The sequence below is a fragment of the Cladosporium halotolerans genome (genome assembly GCF_011745625.1).
Source record: "Cladosporium halotolerans strain TM138-S3 chromosome Unknown Sca34, whole genome shotgun sequence".
NCBI lineage: Eukaryota > Fungi > Ascomycota > Dothideomycetes > Cladosporiales > Cladosporiaceae > Cladosporium > Cladosporium halotolerans.
Window position 1 is genome coordinate 173,126 of NW_027191485.1, and position 24,260 is coordinate 197,385.

The window sequence follows — 24,260 nt, forward strand, 5'->3', positions numbered from 1 at the left end:
AAGGATGCGACCCATGCGGCTTCCACTACGGAAGTCCACGCCGCGCACTGGGCTGAAGCTGACGGTGGCATTCATACAATCGAGCACAAGCTGTCCCAAGAAAGGCTGGCTTACGCCGGCATCGCGAATTTGGGCTACATCTTGGACCCCATACGTGACCATCTATTGATCGTGCTCGATTCCGCTCAATCTTGGATCGACGAGATCCGAATTCAAGGCCTCATGGGCACGAACCCTTTCCACGCTGCGTACTCGGGTCTTCTCAGCTACGACGAAACAAGGCAACTCACATATCTTGCGCACGCTCTCATGCCTGATTATGGCCATGCTGTCGGGGTTCACGGCTACGAGGAAGATCTAGAGGCGTGGTCATCTGACTTGCTCAAGCGCTACGTACTGGTCACTGCACCGTCAGAAGCTGCAAAGCTGCATGAAGTTGGCTTGACCTTTCTTCGCGGCCTCTTTTTCACGGTCCTGGATCTTCTCAAATCCGCATACTACAGACACCGGGCGAAAGCTTTCGTGATGGCGAATGAGAACTATTCAGAGCCACCGAAAGGCATCGACGACGATCTGTACAAGCCTTTGGCGTGGAAGTTTGGTCGCCTGTTGTCCAGCGTCTGGCGCGGGGACGAGCTGCGTGGCCTGGAGGATCCTGACACGTCTTCTGATGGCGACGATGATGATGACGATGATGATTGAATGCATTCACTGCGTACGGGCTACCCGTGATATTTAGTCCAGCCCGTAGACTTCTGCAATTCTCGAGGCATGTGATGCAGACGAAAGGAATTGACTGGTTTTATCATGGGTTCAATACAGTGAAATTGCAGGTAGCTTTAGGTAGTCCGTTCAAATCAGGGAATCTTCTACATGAATGATCAATGTCCGAAGGGAATGCGTCCCGGCGCAGAGTAGCTGTGCTCCATCATCGGCGCCGCCATCCAGTCCGCATTTGCGTTGTCAAGGAGGGAATAATCTTGGTCGAAAGACGAGAATCCCACACTAGGCTGCAAATTCAACACTTGGGTGCAGATGCTCTCCTCGATCGGGTTGAGGAATTGTGTTGCGTGCGACATCGGCACCGGGTTGGCGAAGTTACCGCAGAGCGCGGGCGTGAAAGTCGCGACTCCCTGCATCATGCCAGCGACGTTCTTGACGTCCTCGGTGATAGCCTCTTCCTCCAAGTCAACATCCACAGCCTGAGTCTCGTCCTCCTCATCAACAACCGCCCTCCCCTCATTCACAACCTCCACCTCAACCAACCACCCATTCTCCTTCAGCCACTTCATATCCGGCCCGCGACTTCCCCCCTTCGCCACCACCGACGCAGCCACAACCCCCACCTCCCCCTTCGGCTTCCTCCCCCTCTTGCTCGGCGAAAAATGGCCCCGCTTCAAATGCTCCGCAGCATTGTAGTCGACATTGTATTGCTTGCCGGCCTTGCAATACTTGCAGATGTCTAGCCCTTTCAGCGGCGCGATGCCCGACGCGCCGGCGCCGGCGGCGGGCTGCCGGCAGACCCAGACGCGCTTGCGGCGCGCGTGCACGTTCTCGGTGTGCCGCTGGAGTTCGTGTGCGCCGCTGAGGATGAGGTTGCAGTGCTTGCAGGGGTGGGGTTCTTTTGTTTTGGGCTTGGTGGGGAGACGGGAGATAGGGAGAGCGTGCTTTTGGGTCGTGAGGGGCTTGGGTGGGAGTTTGGTCGATGAAGATGAGGTGGCGTGGGTGGTTTTGGAGGCGAGCGGTTGGGCGGCGCCGTTGGCGATGTGTTTGCGGCGGCGCGAGGCGGCTTTTTGGGAGGCGGTGGTGCTGGATGCGGTGGAGGTGCTGGTTGCGGATGGGGTGCGTTGCATGGTTGTTGGGTGGGTGGTGGTGTTGAGCTGAGGTGCGGTTGAGTGCCATGGCATTCCGGTACCGGCGAGGTTAGTAGGAGGGGAGCTTTCGAAAGAAAAAGGAGAAATATCTTGAGAAAGAAACCCACTTCCTGTGTTCTTGAGACACTCGCCTTGCTCGAGACTAAAATCGTTACCGCCCAGAGTAGCTTGCATGAGAGTGCTACTACTCGGTGTCTCTGTGACACAGCTCATCACAGATTCGGCTAGTGAAGGAAACTCGTTTTCCTGATCAAAGGCAAAGGGAATGGAAGCATCAAGATCAGACAGACCAGTAGACTCGACACGCAGCATGCGCAGATCTTCTGTCATCGACAGACTCGATGTGCTGCTACCCTGCCTGCTCATGGCCTCACCTCCTTGGAAGGATGGATTGAAGGACGAACAAGGCGACAGGTAGTAGTTTGAAGGACTTAGACTTGACGAGAACGAAGAATTTGGCGTCGGTGCGAAAGACGAGGCCGACGAGGCCAGTCGATCGGTCATCGGCAGGTTTGACAGAGACGGAACTGATTCAGCGTTGAAGCCGTCAAGTCTTTGCCTTTTCGATACTGTCACGTCAGCACCTTGTCTGCTTGCGATGAAGTCGCAAGGGTCGAACACCATTTCACCTTCAAGGGAAGGCTTTGGGATGTTCGTGTCGTGTCGATTCGCCAAAGTTGGCTGCAAATTACTCGGTCGTCTTATCGCGACGGGGCGAGTCCGATGAGAATTGCTTATGCTTCGTCTCAGCGATGGCACAGCTAATGAATTCGACGGCGGCGAGAGATGTGTAGGCATTGCCGAAACATCTTCGGCGATGCGTGGATGACTGCTGAGAGGTTCGAGGGCGCGTTTCCGTCCGGCGAAGGCCTGAGTAGGTTAGCTCGGATGACAGCAGCTTTGTCCCAGAGTCCAAGTCAGAGAGCCGGAAGTCCATACATGAGAGAGACCGCTTTCCAAAGAAGAAGCGAATCGTGGGACGGCACTTTCGGCGGCATCGTCGTCGGCCAGGAACGCTTTCGCCTGGGCCTTGTGCTCGGACCAGAGTCGGTTCTGGGTTTCGGGCGATTCGTTGGTAGTGAAGATGGCCAGCTTCTCTCGTTCCAACCTTGTGGTCAGGGTGCTACCCAGATTGCTGGCCATTGTGACGAGGCTGACTCCAAGAATCAGGGTGACCAGCTAACTTCAGCCTGTGAAACTTGGACTAGGATAGCTTGTTGGACAGGCTGTTGTAAGGTGATTTTCGCTCGGTATTATAAGGCAAAGACACACAGCCTTCTTATGGCCTCCATCACGGGCAGTCTGATATTGCGGCCTCTTGGTCAGGCCGCGATCAAGGCAACGCGCGCCAGCTAGCTCTGCTACAAAAGGAGTCATGCGCTTCTCTGCAGCAGCACGGCGCCACCAAGGCAAACGAATGGGGCGGACATATGCATATGCAGCCGCCCCTGTATCAGCAGAAGAAGCAGTGAGGCAGCGAATGGGGGGAATGGGACGTCGAACCGGCTTGGCGGGGGACGGCTGGAAGCCATCCCCGACGACAGCTCATCAAGTACTATACTCGATTCTATCGCTGTTCCAAGTAGCACCGAGCCGCGTGTATAAGGCACGCCGGCCTGAGATCGGACCATGGCTCTGGACTGCGTGGTTTTGAGACGGCACAACCCTGGGTTGCCAGCGTGCGTGCGGCAGCCACCGACGCCCTGGCACCACCCTCTCTGACGGCTGGCCGGTGATGCGCTGGCAGTACATTTGCCTCAGGCATGCTCGTCGGGGAGTCTGGCCTGGCCTGAGCATGTGTGTGTCACAATAGAGATAGCCAGATATTGTTGTGTGACCTGAGATGCACGACGTGGTGCCCAAGATCTAGCCAGATGCACTCGCGCGGGAAGACGAAGGCAACGATGTCGCACGTGACTATAATCCTACGACACACGAGGATATCCCAAGATTGAAGTTCTAGGTATGTTTTCAATTTATGGGCATGATGTTGACATCAAAAAGAGCAGATTCATGAGCATGTATGGAATGAACAACTCGCAACCCGCAATCCCCAAGTACTCCTCGCTCTACATGTAGCAACTCGACACCTCACCTCTGCGCCCTTAGCCCACCCCTCCCACCCAACCAAGCCAAGCCCCGATTGCGCCTCCATGCAGGATTCATCCACGAAGCCCCATCCGCCTCCTCGACATCATCGTCATCGTCCCAATCCATGCCGCCTACATCTCCCTCAACGAACCAATCGTTCTCCCCGCTCTGGCTGGCTTCCAGCACGGCGTCCAGCATGCTCTCCTCCGGTGGCGGCAGCAAAGGCAGCATTGCACATTGCCCTTCGCTCATTATTGCAGGGTTCGCCTTGTCCGGTGTCGGCCGCGAGATTTGAGAGCTCTTCTCGGCTGCTCTTTGCGCTAGACGTGCGATTCCGCGCGCCCGGAGGGTTTCTTCGTTGTTCACAGGCGGGAGGGGCTCGGGTGGCTCTGCGATGATGGGCGCTGGTGGCTTGCTCATCGTGGTCTGCACGACATCTTTGGCAACGACTTTCTCGATCGGACTGAGATCTCCATGCTGCGGGAACCCAGGAGGCGTAGTGAAGCGTTCGGTCTCGATCCCAGTGGTATCGTTTTCGCCATCTACGTCCATTTCTTCAACGTCGTTGGCTTCTTCAGGCTCGACGGCGAGCAACGCACCTTCACATTCAGCATCTTCGAAGCCAAAGTCATCGAAAAATTCGCAGATATCGTCAACGATAGCATCGTCGCTCCGCCGCCTGGGCACGAACAGCGCGCTCTGGTAGACGCGGTCGATGGCTTCCTGGAACGGCTCCATGCTCGCGACGCTGTTCTTCCGTGGCAGGATGACGGGCTTGGGCAATCGGATAGGGCCTTGAACGTAGATCGATCTTTGCCATGCCGTGAGCTCTGGTGGCGTCACGGTTACAACGGAGCCGCCGCGGAGGTGGATCTGCGTTGCTGTTGGTGTCGTGGTGCCGGAGGCTGGGGGCGAGTTCTCGGACAGCGGTCTGTTTTCCATGATTGTTGTGAGACGGTGCGGAGAGAGGTCTTCACTGGGGAAGTATAGCGTTGCGTCAAGCGAGCTGTTCACCTTTGCATCTGTTTCCCCAACCACGGAGAGAGGGCTGCGACTGACGCTGCCGCCGCTCAGTGATCTGTTGCGCGCTGCAAGGAGCGAATTGCGAGAAGGCTGATAGAGCTCTGTCGGGGTTGGGACGATGCTGTTTGGTGTCTCTGGCAATTCTTTGTCCAGAAAGCTGGTAGCCGATACTATCTGCGTGGTTTTGATTCCTGAGAAGAACCCAGTCGTTTGAAGCATGGCCATTGTCTCACCCTTGATTTTGCGTTGCTTCGGGGGTGCGAGAGACGTTGGGGACCTCGCCTTCTTCTGGGTACCGAACCTTGCAGAGGCGCTGGAGCTCCCTCGTCTGTGGTGAGCAACGAATTGCCGCCGGATTCCAGCTTGCTTGCCGACTCTTTGCGGATGTACATGCGGTGGGGTCGCTTTGGGAGACAGAACTCTGCTACTCCCAGTCCCACTTCGCGATGAATACGCTTCCGTCTTTGGCGGCGCCTTGCGGATCTGAAGAGGTTTGATACCAGTCAGAACGGACAATTCAGCCGGCGCTGTGGCCGCGCGAGAGGGACGAGGTGGACGTGGTTGCTCACCTCTTGATTGACCGATGGATATCGGATCTTGCATTCTGAGTCCTGCCATTGCGGCATCGAGGCCGGTGTCTGCGGACAGCGTGTGCTGTTTCTTCGGCGTCGCCGCTTTCGGTGCGGTCGACCTGACTGGGTTCGAGTTGGGACGACCTCGCCTCAGCGGCGACTTCGCGGGTATAGGCGGTGGTGGCGTGGAAGGTGGTGGAGAAGACAAGCCTGGGAGCATTGGCGGGCTCGGGAGTGGTGGTAACTTTGGGCTGCTCGCATATGGAGTGACGAGCGGACTCGGCTGCATTGGAAAGGCGCCGGGAACTGGTGGAGGTGTATTGTACCCAGATGGTGTAGCCGGACTCGCGCTTCGAAATGAACTCGCAGCCAGCGACTCGGGCGTGAGTGCACGAGGAAACGAATCTGACGTTGACGACAAAGGAGGGCTCAGGAACATCTCTCCGGAAGGTCTTGCTGGACGCTTTGGCGGGGCCCTGCCTTTACGGTCTGCGCCAGGGGAATGAGCCGCACCATCCCCTCTGAGAGACTCGACGAAACTTCCAGCATCGCTACCGGTATTCAAGCTTGGTGGCCCAGGTGGTGCCGGCGGAGGTGGTAGCAGCGTGGCAGGCAGACTGACGCCGCTCCCTCCTTCTCTGGCCGACTTTGCCTTCCCTGTAACCGGCCTCTTGATCTTCCAGGCCTCTTTGTCAGCCTCGTTGATCTCCTCGACTTCCCGCTTGTTGCCGGAGAATCTGCTGGGTTTCTTCTTATCGGCTTTCGGACTCGACGCGTCCTTCGGCTCCAATTCGCTCGCACTGCTGATGCTGGCTCCACCTGTACCGCTCGCGCGCTTTGCTTGTAACTGAGCGCGGCGTGCCTGGATCTCGGCGCGGGAGAGAGTGGCGGTTGGCGGCGGGGCAAACATAGCGACCGGTAAAGATAGGAATATCGCGTGGCTGATGCAAGGGGGGGACCACTTGCTGTCCTTCTCGAATTGACAAACTGCACGCAATTTGATTATGAAGAAACTATACAGCGCTGAAGGCGCAAAAGTGCAGAAGAAGGTCATGGTGGCTCTGCCTTGGTTCCCTTTGTGCTGCGGCTCACTACTGACCGCTGAGTGCGGCAGGACTCTGCGGGTTGGACAAAGAGCGGACTAGGGTGAGCTCTTTGTCCGGATTCGGTGGTTGTGCAACCGTAAGTTTGGTTGTTGGCTTGGAGCTGAGAGGTGGTGGCCTCTGTTAAGTATTCTCTATGCGAGGGGATCCAGATTGTGATAAGGGTCATGATAACGTTTTTCTCCAGGATCATGTAAGTACGTCCATTCTGGACGTTTCTGATGAGGTCGAGTGCGTGTATCTCCAGAGAATTAAGGCGGTATAGTCCGCTGCCTTCGTGAACAAGGTTTCATTGACACTGAGAGCCTTCTGCTCTCTTGTGCGCTCTTAGCAAACCAGCTCAACGAATCCTCCTCACAGCTTCCTTTGCAACCTTACAGCAGTGTCTCTGCCTGCAGACAGCACAAAACGCATCTGCCTTGTGTCCGAGCGACCTTTCGACGGCAATGCCGGCGGTCGCCGGCTCGGCCGTCACCATTGGCTCAACACCGCTGGTCTCAGGCATCACCGTGGTGCTCTTGGAGTGCCAGGTCGTCTCGGTCGAGTCTCCAGTGGTGCTGAGAAGTCTGTAACCCTCCTCGTCAGACTCGACATTCCACTTGGCAGCGGGGTAATCGTCGGGTCTGTAATGGCTGCTGCTGCCGTCGCGAGGCCGGTTCTCGGGCAGCGCTTTGATGACCCAGTCCGGGACCACGTAGGGTCGGATCGCTGGTTCTGGCGCTACTGAGGTGTCGTTCTCGGTGGGCGGGCCAGAGATAATCAGCAGGACGAAGCCGATCGCTACTCCCCAGCGGATATAGTAAGCAAGCGTGGCTCGCGCCGCTCTCAATTGCTGCCGGGTGAGGTTGGCGAGGTGTCCGTGGTTGGCTGTGTCGTACAGAACATAGATCTCAGTGGCGGCCGGGCGCAATGCCTCTTGGAGATCTCTGACAACAGCACGAAGGCCGTGGACGAGGCGGAGGGTGATACGGCCAGCAAGCAGGACTAGTTGCGCCAATATGCCCAGAATGACCAGCACGAACTGGGCCAAGCTAACTGCGGCGCGGCCAATGATGAGACTCACGGCCTGGGCGAACCCCTCCCATCCACTGAAAAGCTTACCCACCTCTTCATGATGGGTCTGGTAGTACGCCCAGCTGCCCAAGAGGGCCGCAAAACAAAGTACGAATCGGTCGATTGTGGCGGCGACGGCGTCGGTGGTATCGTCGGTGCTATATGCACCAAAGAAATAGGCGGCCAGGGCCGCAATGAAGGCCCCGACGATGATGGGAGCGCTCTGTAAAATGTCAGAATACCAGCGCATGGTTATCTTTCCACCATGTATGGTGTACATACCAACACGCAGACTCGCTGGAGCGAGACGAGAAGGCCCGCGCTCGAGTCCATTGTTGCTGGTTGAAGATAGTTTCTTTGTTGATCGAGTGGTAATTGTCGCTAGGAGGTTGCCGAATCCGGGCTTGTGATCAACGAGAGGAAATTGGAGTTATCCTCGCGAATCGTGAGATCGGTATGTTGTTGCAGTCCAAATTTTAGATGGGACGAAAACCTGTTCATGTTGCTGGTCGTTGTCAAGTGAACCGCCTAGACCACGCATTTGATCACTCGGGCTACTAATATCATGGGTGAATGTCTGCGGTGCCCTGGACAGAGTACTGCAGTGACGGCAGCCGGGTTCAGCACGCATCCGGGGGAGTTGGCCAATGGGAAGAAGTATTCCTACGATGGAAGTGAGAAAATGGGTTGATTGAGGTTACATTACTCGAGTATCTGTGAGAAAGCACTTTTCAATGGGCTGCTGCCAATCTTTACCACTCCCTAAAGGTCATATGCCCACCGAGGTAGGTATGCAATACTGTACATTTCATGAAAGTCGTCCATCCGTTACTTCGCTGCTGGCTGGGCAAGAGTAGAGCCTTACTTTGTGTCAGTCAAGATGTCATTTGTCATTGGATGATACTTCTTACCTCCATCAGGGTAAAGAATCTGCTCGTTGTAGAACAAGCCGCCATTGCCGGCCAAGAAAAGGATTGTGGCTGCCATATCGCTGTCGTGGCCGCCTCTGCCGGCCGGGTTGCCGATCTTTGTGGAAAGCTCAGACTTGTTCTGCTCATTGCTCTTTCCGGTCGTCATCTCAGAAGGGAAGATGCCCGGTGCAATGGTGTTAACGCGGACCTTGCAGTCCTTAAACGTTGTTGCAAGCATACGGCCAACGTGGGTGAAAGCTGCCTTCGAGGAGGCGTAGGCGAACTGGCCATTGCTAGATCCCTTCATTTGGCCGCTGATGGAGCTGACGTTGACGACCTGGGACGTGTATCCAGGGGTGACATCTCGGCCCTTGGCGAGGAGAGGCAGCATGGCCATGGCCATGAAGTACTGACCAGCGACATTGGTCTTGAAAGTCTCCGCCCACTGGGAGTCCTCTGAACGGAGGAAGTGCTTGCTGATGGCATTGGCGTCCGTCATTTCAGGCTGGCCGTTCGCGGCTGCAGCTCGTTAGTTCAAAGTCTGGCTTGATTGATTCATGCTGGCCACTCACAGAACTTTGTGTTATCGTCTCGTGCAATACCAGCATTGTTCACTAACAGGTGGAAGCCATTCGGCTCCTTCGCCTCAAGATCCTTGGCGAGCTGAATGGCGCCCTCTTTGCTGCTGACATCGCCTGGAAGGGCGTGCAAGCTACCCGGGCCAGAGTTGTACGTCTTTACTGTGCTCTCCAGAACTTCCTTGCGTCTTCCTGTGATGTAAACCTTCGCGCCGTTCGAGACAAGAGCCTGTGTGATCATGAGGCCAATGCCAGTGCCGCCGCCCGTGACGACGGCAGTAAGGTGGGAGACATCGAATAGAGTACTAGCCTTCAGCTGCTCGTTGGTACGCTGAGCTTCTGGGATGTCAGCAGCTTTCCATATCTTATCGTATCGACATGCGTCGTACTCACAAGAAGACATGGCTCGGTTCTGGATGATAGTGAAAGCTGGCTTCGAGGTTGTAGATGCTAATGGTCTGAGTGCGCTGGGTGCTGATTTTGCGAAGAAGGATAGCATTGTTGAGACGGTGATTCTATGCTAACTGCCTCCTATTACGATATCAATGGAGGACCATGCCTCGTCGACTCCACAGAGAGGCATCTCATGATGACGTCTAACATCATTGATGTCATTGAGATCGTGGAGCCCGGCACACACGCCGGAGTCCTAATTCTCACCTCCAACATCGACTCAAAGACATTCTAGCATGAGTACTCTCGACAAGCCGTACGGCGATTGCGTTATTGTGACAGCCTGCGGCAGGATGGACTCCTTTGCAGCTTGCTGAAGTTGCACGCTGGTGGGCAGGCGAGCGCCGATTGGACCTCGGCATCTCGCCTTCCAGCCCAGGCAGCCGTGGCACCACTCACATCCTCCTACGCCATGGCAACTTGCAATAATGCGGCAAGGAGTCTCTTTCTTGCGACCTCGCTTCATGGTAAATCTCGAAGGCTGTATTCAGGCGCCAAAGAGCGTACTGATACCGCCGAGCAACTCCCAAGAGTCCGAGACTGTCCTTTCTTGTCTTCACGCTCCACCCATTGCTCATTAGGCTAAACGCTTGCTTCCCTGTACAAGCTCAAGCCTCAATTCCCGGCTCAAGAGGTAGGACGGTAAGTATAAGGTCTAGGTTCCGCAGTGTAGTCTTTTGTGAAGTCAATCTCCGATACTCCGACACACAACACCGCAAACATGACCGACCCCACTCAGAAGGACCCTAGTCCCATCGTCAGCCACCTCTTCACAGCAGACCCGAGTGCTCATGTCTTCAATGGGAAACTCTACATCTACCCGTCTCACGACAGGGAGACTGATATCCAAGACAACGACAATGGAGATCAGTACGACATGAACGACTACCACGTCTTCTCCATGCCCAATGTCGAGGGCCCCGTCACCGACCACGGCGTCGTGCTCAAGGCTGAGGATATCCCCTGGGTCGACAAGCAGCTCTGGGCTCCGGATGCCGCCGAGAAGAATGGAAAATTCTACCTCTACTACCCTGCCAGAGATAGGGAGGGCATCTTCAGAATCGGCGTGGCCGTCGGTGACCAGCCCGAAGGCCCCTTCAAGCCCGACCCGGAGCCCATCCCTGGCAGTTACAGTATCGACCCTGCCAGCTTTGTCGACGACGACGGTCAGGCCTACCTCTACTTCGGTGGCATCTGGGGCGGTCAGCTTCAATGCTGGCGCACCGGCGAATTCAAGCGCGAGGCATACGAGACCATGGAGGCCAGCGGCGACGAGCCTGCGCTCATGCCTCGCGTGGCCAAGCTGAGCGACGACATGCACACCTTCTCCAGCGACGTGCAGGACCTTGTCATCAACGACACAGACGGCAAGCCGATCCACGCCAGCAAGCACGACAGGCGTTTCTTCGAGGCCGCCTGGATGCACAAGTACAATGGCAAATACTACTTCTCCTACTCGACCGGAGACACGCACTACCTGGCTTACGCGATTGGCGATTCCCCACTTGGCCCTTTTACATACCAGGACCGCATTTTGGAGCCGGTAAAGGGTTGGACGACCCATCACTCGATTGCTGAGTTCAAGGGCAAGTGGTATCTCTTCTACCACGACACAAGTATTTCGGGCAAGAACCACTTGCGTTGCGTGAAGATCAGGGAGATTGTGTATGATGAGCAGGGCAAGATTAAACTTGCGGTCCCTCAAGAGTAGATACAGTCAAGGAGGCATAGAATGGTTGAATAGTCACGAAGTTTGGCGATTCTTGTTTTTAAAAGATGGATTGGTTATTGCTTCAGCACGCCCAACCACCGTCCACGGAGTATGTAGCACCAGTGACGAATGAAGCCTCGTCGCTCAAAAGCCACGAGATGAGGTTGCCGCATTCTTCTGAAGTGCCTAAGCGATCAATCGGAGTCTGGTGGTAGCTTTGATCGACATCCTCCAGAGCGTTACGCTTGTGCATGAGAGGTGTTTCGATCGAGCCCCTGCGAAAAACAGTTAGCTCCATATCCTCAACTTGACGAAACAAAATCAACTTACGGATTCACAGCATTCACCCTAACATTCCTCTCCCCAACCTCCTTGGCCGCACTCCTCACGAGCCCCAAAATACCATGCTTGCTTGCCGCATACGCAGCGTGCTTCGCAAAGCCAATGGTCCCCTGCACCGAGCTCACGCAAACCACGCTCCCGGGGCCTTTGATCGCCGCCAGCTCCGCGCGCATACAGTAGAACATGCCCGTCAAGTTCACGCCCATGATGAGATCCCACTGGTCGTCCTCAATGTCCTCCAGCTTGCGCGTGCCATGGTGCTTGCCGATCACGCCCGCGGAGTTAGCGGCGCCATCGAGCTTGCCGAATCTCTCGACGATGGCGGCGATCCAGGAGTCGACGGAGGAGCGTTTGCTGACGTCGAGGGGCGTGAAGAGGACACGATCCGAGGCCTGCTGGAATGTCTTGCGGGCGGTCTCGAGCGCTGCAGGGTCGATGTCCCCGATTCCTACGCTCGCGCCGCGGGCGTGGAGGATCTGGGCCGTCGCGAGCCCGATGCCTGACGCGCCGCCGGTGATCGCGAAGACCTTGCCTTGCATGTCGTTTTCGCGGCCCATCTTGGCTGTATTGTAGGAGTGAATCCTTCAAGAGCAAGGGTTTGTCTGGGTGGACGGGTTGGAAAACATTTGGCACTTCGGCATGCTCGGCCTTTGAAAGAATGCCATGTCGGCTCGCAATGCCCCGTTGCCGTCTTCTCCTCCACTCGGCCCTGCTGTGGGGAGCTATTGGCTTGGGGTCACGGGGTCGGTTTGCCCTTGGTGGAAGTGTAAGTGGAGTCAGCCCGGCTAAAATAAAGTGGCGTCCGTGTGGATTCTAGAAGCGTGGAGTGGTGGTGTTGGTGGGGTCGTTTGCGCGGGGAAAGCCGTGGGCGGTTGACCCTGCGATGGGCGAGAATTGTTTATCTTGATCTTTTACGTTCTTTCACAATTTATTGAATGAGAGCAACGTTGGCAGACAAGCTGACTCTGTCGAAATGCCGATCGAAGATGCCTGGCGTTGAGCCCATGTTCACTGGAGGTGAGTGGTGTGATTTGCTGACACGGATATGTGATGGAGGTGGGAGGTGTGGTGAGAGGTACAAGGAAAGCTCAGCGTATATAAGAGCTGTGAGCCATGGTCGCACTGATGGCATCGCAAGCTACTTGAGATTCCTGTCTTTAAACGATCAAGAAGCATTGATCCTCCTTCGAACGCAAACAGCGGATCAAACCTCAAGACAATGGCATCCTCCATACTTTCTCCAGACTCGCAACTGCTACCCAACACAGCCGCAGTGATTAGTCTAATCCCTACAACGCTCGGAATCACCGCGATGCTCCGTCCACGCCACATGCTCAAACTGCTCCACTTTCCAAGCCCAAAAGATGCCGAAGCGCAAAAGGTCGTCGATAATCTGATGCGAATGTTCGGCGGCCGAGACTTAGCCCTAGGGCTCTTCGTGCTCGCCGCACGGTATTTTGGTAACCGCGAAGTGCTTGGATGGATAATGGTAGCTGGCTCAGTTGCACCCGCCGTGGACGGTTGGGCTACTCGGCTGCAATTGGGGCAACGAGAATGGGACCACTGGCCGTTTATTGTGGTTAACTTGGCTCTTGGGGGTGGGATGCTGGGATGGTTTGGCGGGCAATGAAAGAAGCGCGAGAAGGAAGCACCCAGATGAACGAAGCACAGATTTTGACTGCTCGTGGATATTGAATTGGGTATTGGATCATGATTAACGCCTTGCTTTCAGTATCAAAACCAGACAGCCTTGTCTTCTAGCCTCGCTTCTTCGCTTTCTTGCTGCTCTTGCTCGTAGTCTCAGCTACATCTTGGGTCTCACCAAGCGATGCTGAAGCAGTGAGTTTCGTCTGAGGTCCCGGAGCAGCGAGCTCATCGCGCTCGTCGCGGAGGGCGCTCTTCTGGTCAACATCACCGACTGCCTCTATGCTGCTGGCGATCCATTGCTGGAATGGCTTTGCGACAAAGTATCCGTCTGCTGTGAACCAGGTTGTGAAGGGTGTTTTGATCTGTCTTGTGCTGGGGGTGGAAGAGGAGGAGGAAGTTGTGACGTCGAGATAGTAGGTCGGGTCGTGCTTGTTGGTCTTAGATTGGATGGAGACCTGGTTGTAATGTGTTAGCGTCTCATGTGATCTGTCGCCGAAGGACAATGTAACGCACTCTCTTGCCATCTTTGCTACCCTCGAACACCAACCCCTTCTCCACAAACCAGAGCCAGTACGTAAAGAAGCCGTTCAGAATTGCATATGCGGCCACAGCGACAGCGGTCCAGCCTTTTGTCGCTTCCCAGCCGAGCTTGTAGTCTGCCACGAAAGTTGCTCCAGCGATAGCCACAGCAGTATAGCCGACGACAAGCTTGACGTCGGTCTTGGTGTTGTCCTGCTTAAAGCCAATGCCGCGAAGGTAGTTGCCCAGCGCGTCGTCGGTCGTATTCTTGAGGTCGGGAAGAGAGTACGGCGATATCTTGGTTTCCGCCATGATTGCAAGTTCCAGAGCCTCTGACTGAATAGGGCAACCGAGTTTGAAGGCAATCCTTTTCAGGTTGTACGTGAGCCGTGTGTTGATCGCAACATTGAAGCTGCTTGGTGGAGGACAGCTAGCGTTCGGCTTCGCTTGGCGTTGCGGATCCGCTGCATGTGAAGCTGGAGGTCAAGTCAGGACGAGCGCAACCGCACCTCGACTCGACCCGATTGCCGCCTCACCCTTCGACCACCACCCTCTCTCCAACTCGCAACCATGGCCGGCCTGGTGGAACAGCAGATCCACCGGGATCCTGCGCTCTTGTACGCCCACCCCGCCGCGACAACAGGACATCACTGACATCCTCCCGCAGCTACTGGATCCTCCTCCCGATCACCGTAGTCATGATCCTGACCGGCGTGCTCCGCCACTACCTCAGCACACTGCTCCAATCGACGCCCAAGCGCCAGCCCCTGCCGAAAATCCGCGAGCAGCGCTCGCTGCAGCGCGCCCAGAACCTCCGCAACAACTACCAGCAGGTCTCGAAAGCGGCCTTCGAGCGCCGCAAGGAGGCCTTCCTCGAGGGCGCGAAGGAGGGCAAGTTCCTCGCTGACCCGGACGCGAGGGGCAAGGCCAGGCCGAATCCCATGAGCGACCCCGCGATGATGGAGGGCATGATGGGCATGATGAAGGGCAATGTCGCGATGATGGTGCCGCAGAGCTTGATCATGGGCTGGATCAATGCTTTCTTCAGTGGATACGTGATCAGTAAGGACACCCCTCATTTCTATACCACGGGCGTCGTGCTGACAACCACTACAGTGAAACTCCCCTTCCCCCTCACGCCCCAATTCAAGCAAATGCTGCAAGCCGGCGTGGGCACGCGCGATTTGGACGTGCGATGGGTCTCGTCGCTGTCCTGGTACTTCCTGACGCTTTTCGGCCTGCAGCCCGTCTACAACTTCATCCTCGGCAGCAAGAACGCGGCCAACCAGATGACGCAGCAGATGCAGCAGGCGCAGATGGGCGCCAACCCGATGGGCGGCGCGGAGGATCCGGAGAAGCTGTTCAATGCCGAGGGCGAGAACTTGGAAGTCATCGATCATAGGTATATTTTGGAGGGTGTCGAGGATCGGTTGTTGGAAAAGCTTGGTGTATAGAGATAGATCAATGTGTCACATCTGAAGCCTGAATTGCCCCGATACTTATTTTACTCTTTGACCACACCGTGAATTATGATTCGGTGAATAGAGAGAAACATTCAAACGCACGTTGAAGTGATTCCGCAGTGAGTTTGAAAAGCATCATGCTTTGGTCCTATCGTACGGCTACAGCAAACACCCGATTGCTCCGCTCCCGGCCGCTCCAAAATGATCCAATCTTGTGTGTCCCAGCATTTCAGCTCTCCAGGCGGATAATAGCTGAACTTGAGTACATGCCCGCACTTGATCCCATTTGGGGTGGAGCTTCATCCTACAAACGACATAAAGAAAATCGCCATCATGGCGTGTGTTGTGTAGAGAGATCTGTAACAAACAGCTCTCGAGTGGCGCAGTGACCACATGCTTTTCCGGGGCAAACGACGCGATCGCCCCGCGTTCTTACAACCACTTTTCTCTTACGCAAGTCCAGCCCAACGCCCACCTTCGGAGCAGCAGCAGAAGGAAATCACCTCCACTTTCAAACCTAGTAATCCAACTCCGCCGGCGCCTCTTTCTCCCCACCCGCAGCATCCAAGTCCTCATAGCTCCTCAAGCTCCTGCCCGCAGTCGCCTGCGGCGGCCCAACCAACCCGCCCTCGAAACCTCTCGCGCTGCCGAAGCTAGGCTGGCGGCCGCGGCCGTCCGGGCGAGCGTACGGGTTCGCCATGCGGTAGCCGCCGTTGGAGTAGCGGCCGCCATGGCGCATGGGTCCCACGCCGCCCATCATGCCGGGCACGGGGTTGGTGGCGGAACCCGGCGGGCCCCAGGCAGCCGCCATGCCGGGCGCGAACGTGCCTGGAGCCGCGAATCCGCCCGGCGCGACAGAGTTGGGCATGCCGGCAGCCATGGGGAAGCCCATTGGGAACTGGCCGCCGAGCGAGAAGCCGCGGGGGGTGCCTGTGGGCTGGCCGCCGTTGCCGATGGGGAAGTGGCCGTTGGAGTTGGCGTCGCTCCTGCTCGGGGCGATGTGGGCTGGGTCGAGGACGTAGGTGTTGACGAGCTCGAGGTCGGAGCGGACGCGTGCCAGGAAGTCTTCGTGGCGCTTCTCGACGTGCTTGCGCCAAAACTCTTCGCTCTTAAACAGCTTTGTGCATTCGGGGACTTTGCAACGGAATTTGTTGGTGTCCTCTTGTTTGACGAACTGCTTTTGGTCAGTAACATGATACATTTTGCAACAACAGAGGTAGAGAGCCCTCTCACCTTGCTCAATTCTTCTTCGATACCCTCCTCCACCGGCACGCCTCCGATCTTGCGAACGTTGACGTTCTCCGGCTCCAGGATTTGAAGAATCTTCTCCTCAAATGTCTTGACCCAGTTGTACGCACGCTGAAGCTGCTGCGTGTTACGAACAGAAGGCTTCGGTGCTTTACGCTCCTCGGTCGGACTCTCAGGCTCCATCTCACCTTCCTCGCCAGCGTCGGCTTTACCGTCCTCGTTCTTCGCGTCTTTGCTGTTCTTCCTCAGAGGGAAAGCTTCGCCTGACGCAGAGGCGCGGGCGGTCTCCTTCGCGGCACTTGTGAGAGAAGCACGCGGGCGGCGGAGATGGCCACCAGGGCACTTGCGCTGGAGCTCGTGCACGGAGTCAGACTCGAAGACACAGAAGAAGCAGAAGTTGTAGACGCGGCGCAGATACTCCACGAGGAGATCCAGCTTCTTCTTCTTCATGAGCAACTCCTCATCGTCGGTCTCGTCCTCCTCGATCATGCCTTCCTCTTCTTCTTCGCCTTCGTCCATGTCGTCAGGGTTCTGAGCGGGCTTGGTCGGGGCAGCAGGCTGCAGCTGGCCGCTCTCAGCCAGCTGGTGGACGCGCTCCTCAATCTTCGCCACACCAAAGTACTCCTCACCCAACTCATTGTCCAGCTTGCGAACGAGGCGAGTGGCAAGGTCCAAGTCGCGCTGGATACGCTCAGGCGCTGAGAACAGGTCCCACAACGCCTTCTTGCGCGGAGCATCCGGAGGGCGGTGGAGAGCGCAGTGAACAGTGAAGTTCCCGCGCTCAGAGTCCTCAATCGTCTTCCCATTCACTTTGTCTAGACCACGCTCGCTCGTTGTGAGCAGGTTGTCAGGTTTACTCGTTTTATTCTCACCATCCTCACCCTGCTCACCCTCTTCGCCGTTCTCTTCCGGTCGGGAGTCTGGCATCTCCTCCTCGCGAGAGGGCTCAGGGTTGAGAATGATCCATCCCATGCGGTGGCAACGCTTCAATGGGTTTGGATCGGAGAGAGAAAGGTGCTTGTAGCCACCCTCATCTTCTCCAAGGTGTTCCTTCGCGAAAGCTTCGAGCTTCTCACGTGTCACAGTGGGACCAATGGTCTTGATCAGAAGTGTGGGCAGCTGGGCAACCTGGTCGCGAATGTCTCCACCTCGCAACGGGAGCAAATCGCCGACACCAAGAACTTCTGCAGCTGCGCTCGTCTCTCCTTCCTCCTTTTCAAGGATCCCGCCGAGTCCATTAGACTCGGATTTGTAAATACCCTCCAATGTGAACTCATCAAATGTACCGTTGCTCAAATCCTGTTCCCACTGCTCGAAGAGGCCTTTGCGGAAATCCATCAGCTTGGAGCGGAAAGGCTCGTGGACCTCAGGCACGTAGCGTTCGCGGAACCAATCCTCATGTTTGTGCAGGCGCACAAATGTCTGAGCCTGTTGCTTTTGCAGATTCTCTTTGTACAGATCGTACGCAGCCTGGATCTTTGGTCTCTCCGCCTCCCGGTCCGCGCGCATCTCACGATCACCCTTGAGGGGAGCGCGGCGCCCGGTCTTCGCGTAGTCCTTCTCTTCCTTGACACGTTGTTCCGCGCGCCACCATTCCGCGAACCAAGTGAAGCCGACTTGGAATTCCAGTTTCATGGGGTCTGGGAGTGGATTGACGAGTACAGGCGCGGCATCTGGCTGATTCGGGACGTATCGGTCGATGGTGCCGGCGCCCATGCGGTCGGGAGAAGAGCGACGGCGGTCGCGACGGTCGCTGCGGTCATCGTCACGGCGCGAATAGTAGTCGTCGCGCGGGACGCGATCGGGCTGGTAACGGTCGATCGCAGCAGGCGAGCGGGAGCGGCGGCGGTCTCTGCGGTCACGATCATCGCGGTCACGGCGACGGTCTCGGAATCGTAAGCTGAAGCGGTGAGTAGAACGACGGTATCTGTTGCGGAACTCACCAGGCTGCGGAGAGCGGCGTCTGTCGCGGTAAGGGTCGGATGATCGGTAGTCGTCACGCTCGCGCGTGGAGACGCGCGACAGAGGCGCAGGATCGGGAGTGCCACGCGAGTAATTGCTGTAGGTATCCATGGCGAAGTAATGAGCGGTTATCGGTCGGATTCAGAAGGATGTTCTTTCAGCGGCGGCTGAGCTCCATCAGCCGAAGTGAGGTGTGGCAGTGCACCAAGGTCAGACGTCACGCGGTGTGATGTCCAATGGAAAGCGCTCGGTGATTGTCGTTGTCGGTGCGGCGCAAGGTGCGCAAGTCGTAAAAGACGGAGGAAGGATGGGAGGACTGTTTGCCGCCGTTAGAAGTGGACAAACGAGCGCCAATGGTACGACGAGCGACAATAATAAGAGCAGCAGCAGTGAAAAGAGGTAGCAGAAATGAATGATAGAAGAGATCAAAGAAGATCAAAGAAGATCGCAGTCGCAAGCACCGCCGCCGCAGTAGCGGACGCCATCAGCGTCCGACGACTGCGAGGCGTCGGCGGCATGGGTGTCGGGCGGCGCGGCGGGGAGGAGGACAATGGTGCAGTGTAGCAGGCGGCTGGGCCCGGAAGGAAGAAGACGCGAAAGGGGAGAGCAACTGACAGAATGGACGTGTGAGAGGGCGGCGGTGGTGGCCTCGCGCGCGCTGGTGTCGGAGCGGCTGAGGTGTCGTGAGTGGTGAGAGGGCGGAGGTTGTAGCAGCGACTTGGAGAGCGGCAGCTGGGCGTGCTCGGCGTGGAGACAGGGCAGCTCGTGCTCGCGGAGACGAAGCCTGGGGCTGCTCGGCTGGCCCGCCGCGGCGCTCGGCTGCGCCGGCAAGCAAGCATGGACCGACGGCGCGTACAGGAAGACACGCTGCCTGGTGTTGCGGGTCTGGTCTCATACGCAAGATAGCACCGCATTCCTGTATAGCTAATCGCGCGCCAACATGACCACCTACATCCCCTCGCTGACCCTGCCGGCGATCTTCTTTGAGAGCGCGCCGGCGTCCATCCTGCTGCCCATCGCCGCGGGCACTGCAGTGGGCTTCGCGACTCGTAGTACGGACACACAGATGTATGACCATGGATAGCCTGATATTAACAGCCTTTAGCGCAAACAAAGGATCAATACGCCACCTTGAAGCGACCGGTGAGTCCCCAGCATGATTTGCAAGTTTCACGAAGCCCAAGCTAACATTTCTCCAGTAAATCATCAATCAAGTCCACTGTCATGCAAGCTACAATCTAACCACATCACCCTCCCAGCCCCGGAAGCCCTCCCGCATGGCTCTTCGGCCCTGCCTGGACGGTCCTCTACGGCCTCATGGGCTACGCCGCTCACCGCGCCTGGACCGTGGGCGCCACCAGCGCCAACCCGCAGACCGTCCAGCTCGCAAAGCACGGCGCCACCCTCTACACGCTGCAGCTTGGTCTTAACATGGCGTTCATGCCGCTGAACTTCGGTTTCAAGCGACCCATCGAGGCCACCGCCGACATCGTTGCGCTCACTGGCCTTACCGGCTGGTTGATCTACATCTGGGGTCAGGTCGACGAGCGCGCCGGCTATGCGCTTGTTCCCTACTTGGGCTGGTTGAGCTTCGCCACCTACCTGAGCGCTGGCTCTGGCTACTTGAACAACTGGGACTTCACTGGCAAGTCTGGAAAGAAGGAGTAGAAAGACCGCTTGCAGTAGGAGCCACGGATTAGCGAGTGAGTTTGTGTATGTTATGGCAATGTGGTTGGTCTAAGTATGCTTTGTATTGGAACTCAGCTCTGAACCAACGTATGGGAAATCACTTCAGAGATGCCCGCGATCATGGGAGAGTGGTACCACGAGGAATTCCCTCAGAGTACCTAGGCGCTTCCCTTAATCGTCAAGTAATAAATGATCTGAAGTCGGAGACCCTGATCGGCCGCGGCTGGCGGACAAGCGGTGGGTGAAGCATCCCCCGTTCATTGATCTGGGGAATGGGAGCATGTAAAAAGTGATGCTTTGCAGGCCTGCTCGTCGTGAACGCTCAGACGAATATCAAACACCGGCATGTGAGTCGTGCGAGAGAAATCGTATGTTCAAGGTTGTCACCATGTTTTAAGGCCGTAGGACAAAGCCAGGACCCTGGCGCCGGGCCGATCACTCGCTGGAGCTCTCCAAACTGATTGCTGCTTTGAGCGCGCGGGCGGAGAACGTCATGCGACAAAGGAAGCACTGCTCGGTCACACGTCGCTCGCGCGTTTCTTGTCACCATCTTCATCGCTTACCCACCTTGCGCCTGTGAAACCACCTATAGTCAGATTTCACTACCGCCATGCTACAGTTCAAACTGCCGTCCCTGCCCGACTTCAGCAGCTGGACCGGCGGCGTCGGCGGCATCAAGCTGCCTAAAGTCAAGTCGCACGAGATCGAGAATCAGCCAGAGAAGAGAGCCAGGACTCTGAAACATCTCCTCAAGGCAAATCACATCAATCACAGCATCATCTACAACAACCTACGATTTCACAACCATCTGCCTCATGTCCTAGGCTCATCTTACATTCTCGGTGCGGACGCGGACGAGCTCAACCACGTTTCTGAGGCGGAAAGCAAGCACCTGGAGCCGTGGAGGGATAGTCCCGGCGAGATCGCGAGGCACGACTGGAGGGATTTTTTGGGAAAGCGAGAGTATGCTCAACTCTAACCCTGTGTTTGGCTGGTGAACGGCTAATCGACGTTTGCAGATACCAACGAGCGTTTGTCGACTTCTTCGAAGATCAACTCGTCAAATATGGCTACGACTGGCATCAGCTCCTCAACGAATTTTTGCTTCAAGGCAAGGAACCTCTCATCAACAACCTCATCTCCGGCCTTGGCCACCCCTTGATCCACCTGGGCTACGCACACGAGCTTTCCTCGCGGACTGTGGCGATAGAAGCGCTCGGTCTCGCAGCGTGCTTCTACAATGACTGGCACGTCTTTCTGGACGACCCCAAATACACCAAGCCGGCTTCGAACCCTTCAGAAAGCGTTTTCACGATCCTCGACCGCATAACGCACGACAAGACGTTCGACAACCTCTTCGACCAACCCGGCAGCGACAACATCGAAACCCTCCTAGCCAACGAGCAAGCCACATCCGCCATTCTCGAATACTGGAACTCATGGGACATCAAGCACGCGAAGGACCAATTCGCGGAAAGCCAAAAGCTCGCCGTCGCCCTCCTCGTCACCTCCCACCAATCCAAGGCAACCTCCCCCAACCCCAAATTCGACTTCTTCCTCGTCCACCTCCTCAACACCTCGCACGCCGTCCGCGTCCTCCTCCCCCTGCTCCCCTACAAACACCACCTCCCACTCGTCCGCCAGTGGTGGCTCTTCACCATCCTCGTCTTCGTCGCGCAGCTGCGCCCCCGCATCAACATCGACACCATCAAGCTCGTCGAGCTCGAGAGCCACGACTGGAAGTACGTCACGGACCGCGCGCTGAAGGGCAAGTACAGGACGGACGCGCACTACGTCAAGGCGCTGCGGAGTATGCGTGAGGCGAGCAACACGTGGGGCGACCCGAACAATTTCTACCTCAGGGCGGCTGTCAAGTTCGCGGATGAGTTTGATGGCTGGGGTGGGTTTGGGCCGAGAGATGAGGAGCTGCGGGCTGCTGAGGGTGGGGAGAGGAGTGAGAGGAGGTATTCGGGGCAGGGGGAGAGTTTGGGGGCTGCTTGATGAGAGTCTGTAAATTACTGATCGCAATGCAAGCCTGAAAGATGCCCAGCCCAGACCGTCGATCTCTGATTCATCCGCTTCGCAAAAGATACCACAGATACCGCAGATCGACACTACTCTCGCCCTCCAGTCACCGCGCTCACACCAGCCACACGCCGCCGACGCTGAAACGCTGACAAGCGAAGGCGCCAGCACAGCAAGCGCCTAGCCCGACGCAGGGCCAAGCTGAGACAGGGCCGCACCCTGGTCCCTGGCCAACAAACGTTGCACCTTTGTCTATACCAACGACGTCACCTTGCTTTTGCGCGCGCGTGCACGCGAGTCGCTTCAATTTATAGTGGCCCTGCAGACGGTATGTTTGCCCAAGAACAGGTTTCACCGCGTTCGCTTGTCGGTGTGAGAGCTGGTGACGCAGAAGGCGCATCGCACTGCCCGGTCAATGTTTTTAAGTACCGTACCTGCGACCACCACGGAGGCAAGGAAAGGTAGGAATGTCTCGCACCTGACGCGTTGGACTTGTGCCCTTGCATGCGCACGTAGGAAACTCAGAATACATACTTCTGGCGAGTGGGCATCCTCTCTCATCGCAACCACCTGCCGCGGCCCCGCTACACACCACATCCACCATGCGCTTCTCCGCCATCGTCCCCGTCCTGCTGAGCGCAGCAGCGCTCATCCTCACCTTCCTGTGCATCTTCGCCGGCTCCAAGCCAGGCTTCATGGAAGACTACTCCATCGTGACAGTACGCAACCAAACCCATCCCCTCCTCCAACCAACCTACCGCTAACCACCCCCTCCCGCCCACAGCTCAACACCTCGCGCATCGCCCAAAACCTCCTCAACACCACCTCCTCCGAATCCTCCAACCCCATCGTCTCCTTCTTCGACGACATCACCAACTCCGTCCAAGAAGAAATCAACGACTCCCTCAACTCCCTCGCCCAAGACCTCGGCCTGCACGACTTCTACTCCGCCCACCTCCTCAACTACTGCGAGGGCTTCTACACGCCCTCCGACCTCCCCAACGCCACCCTCCCCCGCTCCGCCATCAGCAAGAACGTCACGCACTGCTCCAACCGCACCGCGCTCTTCGCTTTCAACCCGCGCGCCACGCTGCAGCGCGAGCTCGACGACGCCGGCCACGGCGACCTCAACCTGACGGACCTCGCGTGGCCGGAGGAGCTCGACGACGGGATCCGCGCGCTGACCGCGGCGTCGAAGGCGACGTTCGTGCTGTACTGCGTCGGCGCGGCGCTGGCGTTCGTCGCGCTCGTGGCGGCGGGCGTGGGCGTGTTTTTCGACGGCCGGCTGAGCGCCGTGGTCAATGTTGTGGTTGATTCGGTGGCGTTTTTGGTGCTGGGGATCGCGTCGGCGGTTGTTACGGCGGTTGCTGTTAAGGCGGCGCGGATTGTTAATGAGAAGGGGGAGGATGTTGGGGTGAGTGCGCAGAGGGGAGGGAAGTTTTTGGCGCTGACGTGGGCTGCGACGGGGTTGTTGTTCGTGGCGGGTTTGGTTTGGTGTGGGGTTTGTGTTGTTGGGGGGAGGAGGCGGAGGGTTAGTAGGGTCAAGGGCAAGGGGTATGCTTAGGGATGATGAGTGAGTATTGTGGAGGTGAATCACTTGGTGGGATGGAGAGGGAGGGGAGGAACGAGAATGATTGCACGAATGGACGACAGCGGGTCATGCGCTGGTCGCAGGCCGCCTTGTTTTGCTTTCTGGATAGAACGCTAGATACCCTGTTCTGTTATTAGAAAGATCAGATCGACTTGTTTCCCAGATGGTCTATCGATGTATCATTTGCTCAAGTTCTGCTCCTGCTGACAGAGCCGTTGTCATTGCGAAATCAATAAAGTCATCATTCAAACCCTCGCGTCTCAGGCTCTTGGGCAAAATGAAACAGAGCGAGGCGCTACCCTCTCTCCTGGAATACTTCAACCCAGTCTTTCCAGAGAGCGCCCCGCAAGCCAAAGTGTCGGATGCTGGGGGCACATAGAAACACAAGCTCGGACCACAAAAGGC

The 24,260-nt window shown here is 56.9% G+C and overlaps 11 protein-coding genes across 11 annotated transcripts; 5 read left to right on the forward strand and 6 right to left on the reverse strand.

Moving 5' to 3' along the window:
* Positions 1-881: 881 nt before the first annotated feature.
* Positions 882-3,017, reverse strand: WHR41_07699 (uncharacterized protein; the record flags this gene model as incomplete). The annotated part of the gene is made up of 2 exons (XM_069376303.1): positions 882-2,744; positions 2,814-3,017. 2 exons carry the CDS (start codon positions 3,015-3,017, stop codon positions 882-884), a joined length of 2,067 nt encoding a protein of 688 aa, XP_069226672.1.
* A 948-nt stretch (positions 3,018-3,965) lies between these two features.
* Positions 3,966-4,907, reverse strand: WHR41_07700 (uncharacterized protein; the record flags this gene model as incomplete). The annotated part of the gene is made up of 1 exon (XM_069376304.1): positions 3,966-4,907. One exon carries the CDS (start codon positions 4,905-4,907, stop codon positions 3,966-3,968), a length of 942 nt encoding a protein of 313 aa, XP_069226627.1.
* A 3,478-nt stretch (positions 4,908-8,385) lies between these two features.
* Positions 8,386-9,905, reverse strand: WHR41_07701 (uncharacterized protein). Its single transcript, XM_069376305.1, has 4 exons — positions 9,599-9,905; positions 9,200-9,541; positions 8,628-9,146; positions 8,386-8,576 (listed from the first exon to the last, which is right to left on the reverse strand). Exons 1-4 carry the CDS (start codon positions 9,702-9,704, stop codon positions 8,545-8,547), a joined length of 999 nt encoding a protein of 332 aa, XP_069226628.1. The 5' UTR covers positions 9,705-9,905; the 3' UTR covers positions 8,386-8,544.
* Positions 9,906-10,379: 474 nt separating this feature from the next.
* Positions 10,380-11,369, forward strand: WHR41_07702 (uncharacterized protein; the record flags this gene model as incomplete). Its single annotated transcript, XM_069376306.1, has 1 exon — positions 10,380-11,369. The coding sequence occupies one exon, from the start codon at positions 10,380-10,382 to the stop codon at positions 11,367-11,369; it is 990 nt and encodes a 329-aa protein (XP_069226629.1).
* WHR41_07703 (uncharacterized protein) lies at positions 11,251-12,477 on the reverse strand. Its single transcript, XM_069376307.1, has 2 exons — positions 11,700-12,477; positions 11,251-11,644 (listed from the first exon to the last, which is right to left on the reverse strand). Exons 1-2 carry the CDS (start codon positions 12,266-12,268, stop codon positions 11,452-11,454), a joined length of 762 nt encoding a protein of 253 aa, XP_069226630.1. The 5' UTR covers positions 12,269-12,477; the 3' UTR covers positions 11,251-11,451.
* Positions 12,478-13,379: 902 nt separating this feature from the next.
* On the reverse strand, positions 13,380-14,295 carry WHR41_07704 (uncharacterized protein). Its single transcript, XM_069376308.1, has 2 exons — positions 13,872-14,295; positions 13,380-13,813 (listed from the first exon to the last, which is right to left on the reverse strand). The coding sequence occupies exons 1-2, from the start codon at positions 14,187-14,189 to the stop codon at positions 13,469-13,471; spliced, it is 663 nt and encodes a 220-aa protein (XP_069226666.1). The 5' UTR covers positions 14,190-14,295; the 3' UTR covers positions 13,380-13,468.
* A 30-nt stretch (positions 14,296-14,325) lies between these two features.
* Positions 14,326-15,375, forward strand: WHR41_07705 (uncharacterized protein). Its single transcript, XM_069376309.1, has 3 exons — positions 14,326-14,494; positions 14,545-14,939; positions 14,994-15,375. The coding sequence occupies exons 1-3, from the start codon at positions 14,448-14,450 to the stop codon at positions 15,329-15,331; spliced, it is 780 nt and encodes a 259-aa protein (XP_069226667.1). The 5' UTR covers positions 14,326-14,447; the 3' UTR covers positions 15,332-15,375.
* A 482-nt stretch (positions 15,376-15,857) lies between these two features.
* WHR41_07706 (uncharacterized protein) lies at positions 15,858-19,234 on the reverse strand (the record flags this gene model as incomplete). The annotated part of the gene is made up of 4 exons (XM_069376310.1): positions 19,166-19,234; positions 18,532-18,866; positions 16,574-18,474; positions 15,858-16,514 (listed from the first exon to the last, which is right to left on the reverse strand). Exons 2-4 carry the CDS (start codon positions 18,659-18,661, stop codon positions 15,858-15,860), a joined length of 2,688 nt encoding a protein of 895 aa, XP_069226668.1. The 5' UTR covers positions 18,662-18,866; positions 19,166-19,234.
* A 182-nt stretch (positions 19,235-19,416) lies between these two features.
* WHR41_07707 (uncharacterized protein) lies at positions 19,417-20,350 on the forward strand. Its single transcript, XM_069376311.1, has 3 exons — positions 19,417-19,602; positions 19,656-19,692; positions 19,810-20,350. The coding sequence occupies exons 1-3, from the start codon at positions 19,491-19,493 to the stop codon at positions 20,216-20,218; spliced, it is 558 nt and encodes a 185-aa protein (XP_069226626.1). The 5' UTR covers positions 19,417-19,490; the 3' UTR covers positions 20,219-20,350.
* A 371-nt stretch (positions 20,351-20,721) lies between these two features.
* WHR41_07708 (uncharacterized protein) lies at positions 20,722-22,240 on the forward strand (the record flags this gene model as incomplete). Its single annotated transcript, XM_069376312.1, has 2 exons — positions 20,722-21,202; positions 21,259-22,240. Exons 1-2 carry the CDS (start codon positions 20,850-20,852, stop codon positions 22,238-22,240), a joined length of 1,335 nt encoding a protein of 444 aa, XP_069226669.1. The 5' UTR covers positions 20,722-20,849.
* Positions 22,241-22,555: 315 nt separating this feature from the next.
* On the forward strand, positions 22,556-23,828 carry WHR41_07709 (uncharacterized protein; the record flags this gene model as incomplete). The annotated part of the gene is made up of 2 exons (XM_069376313.1): positions 22,556-22,983; positions 23,049-23,828. The coding sequence occupies exons 1-2, from the start codon at positions 22,867-22,869 to the stop codon at positions 23,826-23,828; spliced, it is 897 nt and encodes a 298-aa protein (XP_069226670.1). The 5' UTR covers positions 22,556-22,866.
* Between the last annotated feature and the right edge of the window lie 432 nt (positions 23,829-24,260).

Excerpts from the sequence above, each read along its gene's own strand:
- WHR41_07701 (XM_069376305.1), bottom strand. The coding sequence starts at position 9,704 with ATGCTATCCTTCTTCGCAAAATCAGCACCCAGCGCACTCAGACCATTA. Across the intron at positions 9,542-9,598 it reads GAACCGAGCCATGTCTTCTT|CTCAGCGTACCAACGAGCAG; the intron begins GTGAGTACGACG and ends ACATCCCAGAAG. Across the intron at positions 8,577-8,627 it reads GATTCTTTACCCTGATGGAG|GCTCTACTCTTGCCCAGCCA; the intron begins GTAAGAAGTATC and ends ACACAAAGTAAG.
- WHR41_07703 (XM_069376307.1), bottom strand. The coding sequence starts at position 12,268 with ATGGGCCGCGAAAACGACATGCAAGGCAAGGTCTTCGCGATCACCGGC. Across the intron at positions 11,645-11,699 it reads AGGGTGAATGCTGTGAATCC|GGGCTCGATCGAAACACCTC; the intron begins GTAAGTTGATTT and ends TGTTTTTCGCAG.
- WHR41_07704 (XM_069376308.1), bottom strand. The coding sequence starts at position 14,189 with ATGGCGGAAACCAAGATATCGCCGTACTCTCTTCCCGACCTCAAGAAT. Across the intron at positions 13,814-13,871 it reads GTAGCAAAGATGGCAAGAGA|GTCTCCATCCAATCTAAGAC; the intron begins GTGCGTTACATT and ends CATTACAACCAG.
- WHR41_07705 (XM_069376309.1), top strand. The coding sequence starts at position 14,448 with ATGGCCGGCCTGGTGGAACAGCAGATCCACCGGGATCCTGCGCTCTT. Across the intron at positions 14,495-14,544 it reads CACCGGGATCCTGCGCTCTT|CTACTGGATCCTCCTCCCGA; the intron begins GTACGCCCACCC and ends ATCCTCCCGCAG. Across the intron at positions 14,940-14,993 it reads CTTCAGTGGATACGTGATCA|TGAAACTCCCCTTCCCCCTC; the intron begins GTAAGGACACCC and ends CAACCACTACAG.
- WHR41_07707 (XM_069376311.1), top strand. The coding sequence starts at position 19,491 with ATGACCACCTACATCCCCTCGCTGACCCTGCCGGCGATCTTCTTTGAG. Across the intron at positions 19,603-19,655 it reads AGTGGGCTTCGCGACTCGTA|CGCAAACAAAGGATCAATAC; the intron begins GTACGGACACAC and ends AACAGCCTTTAG. Across the intron at positions 19,693-19,809 it reads TACGCCACCTTGAAGCGACC|CCCCGGAAGCCCTCCCGCAT; the intron begins GGTGAGTCCCCA and ends TCACCCTCCCAG.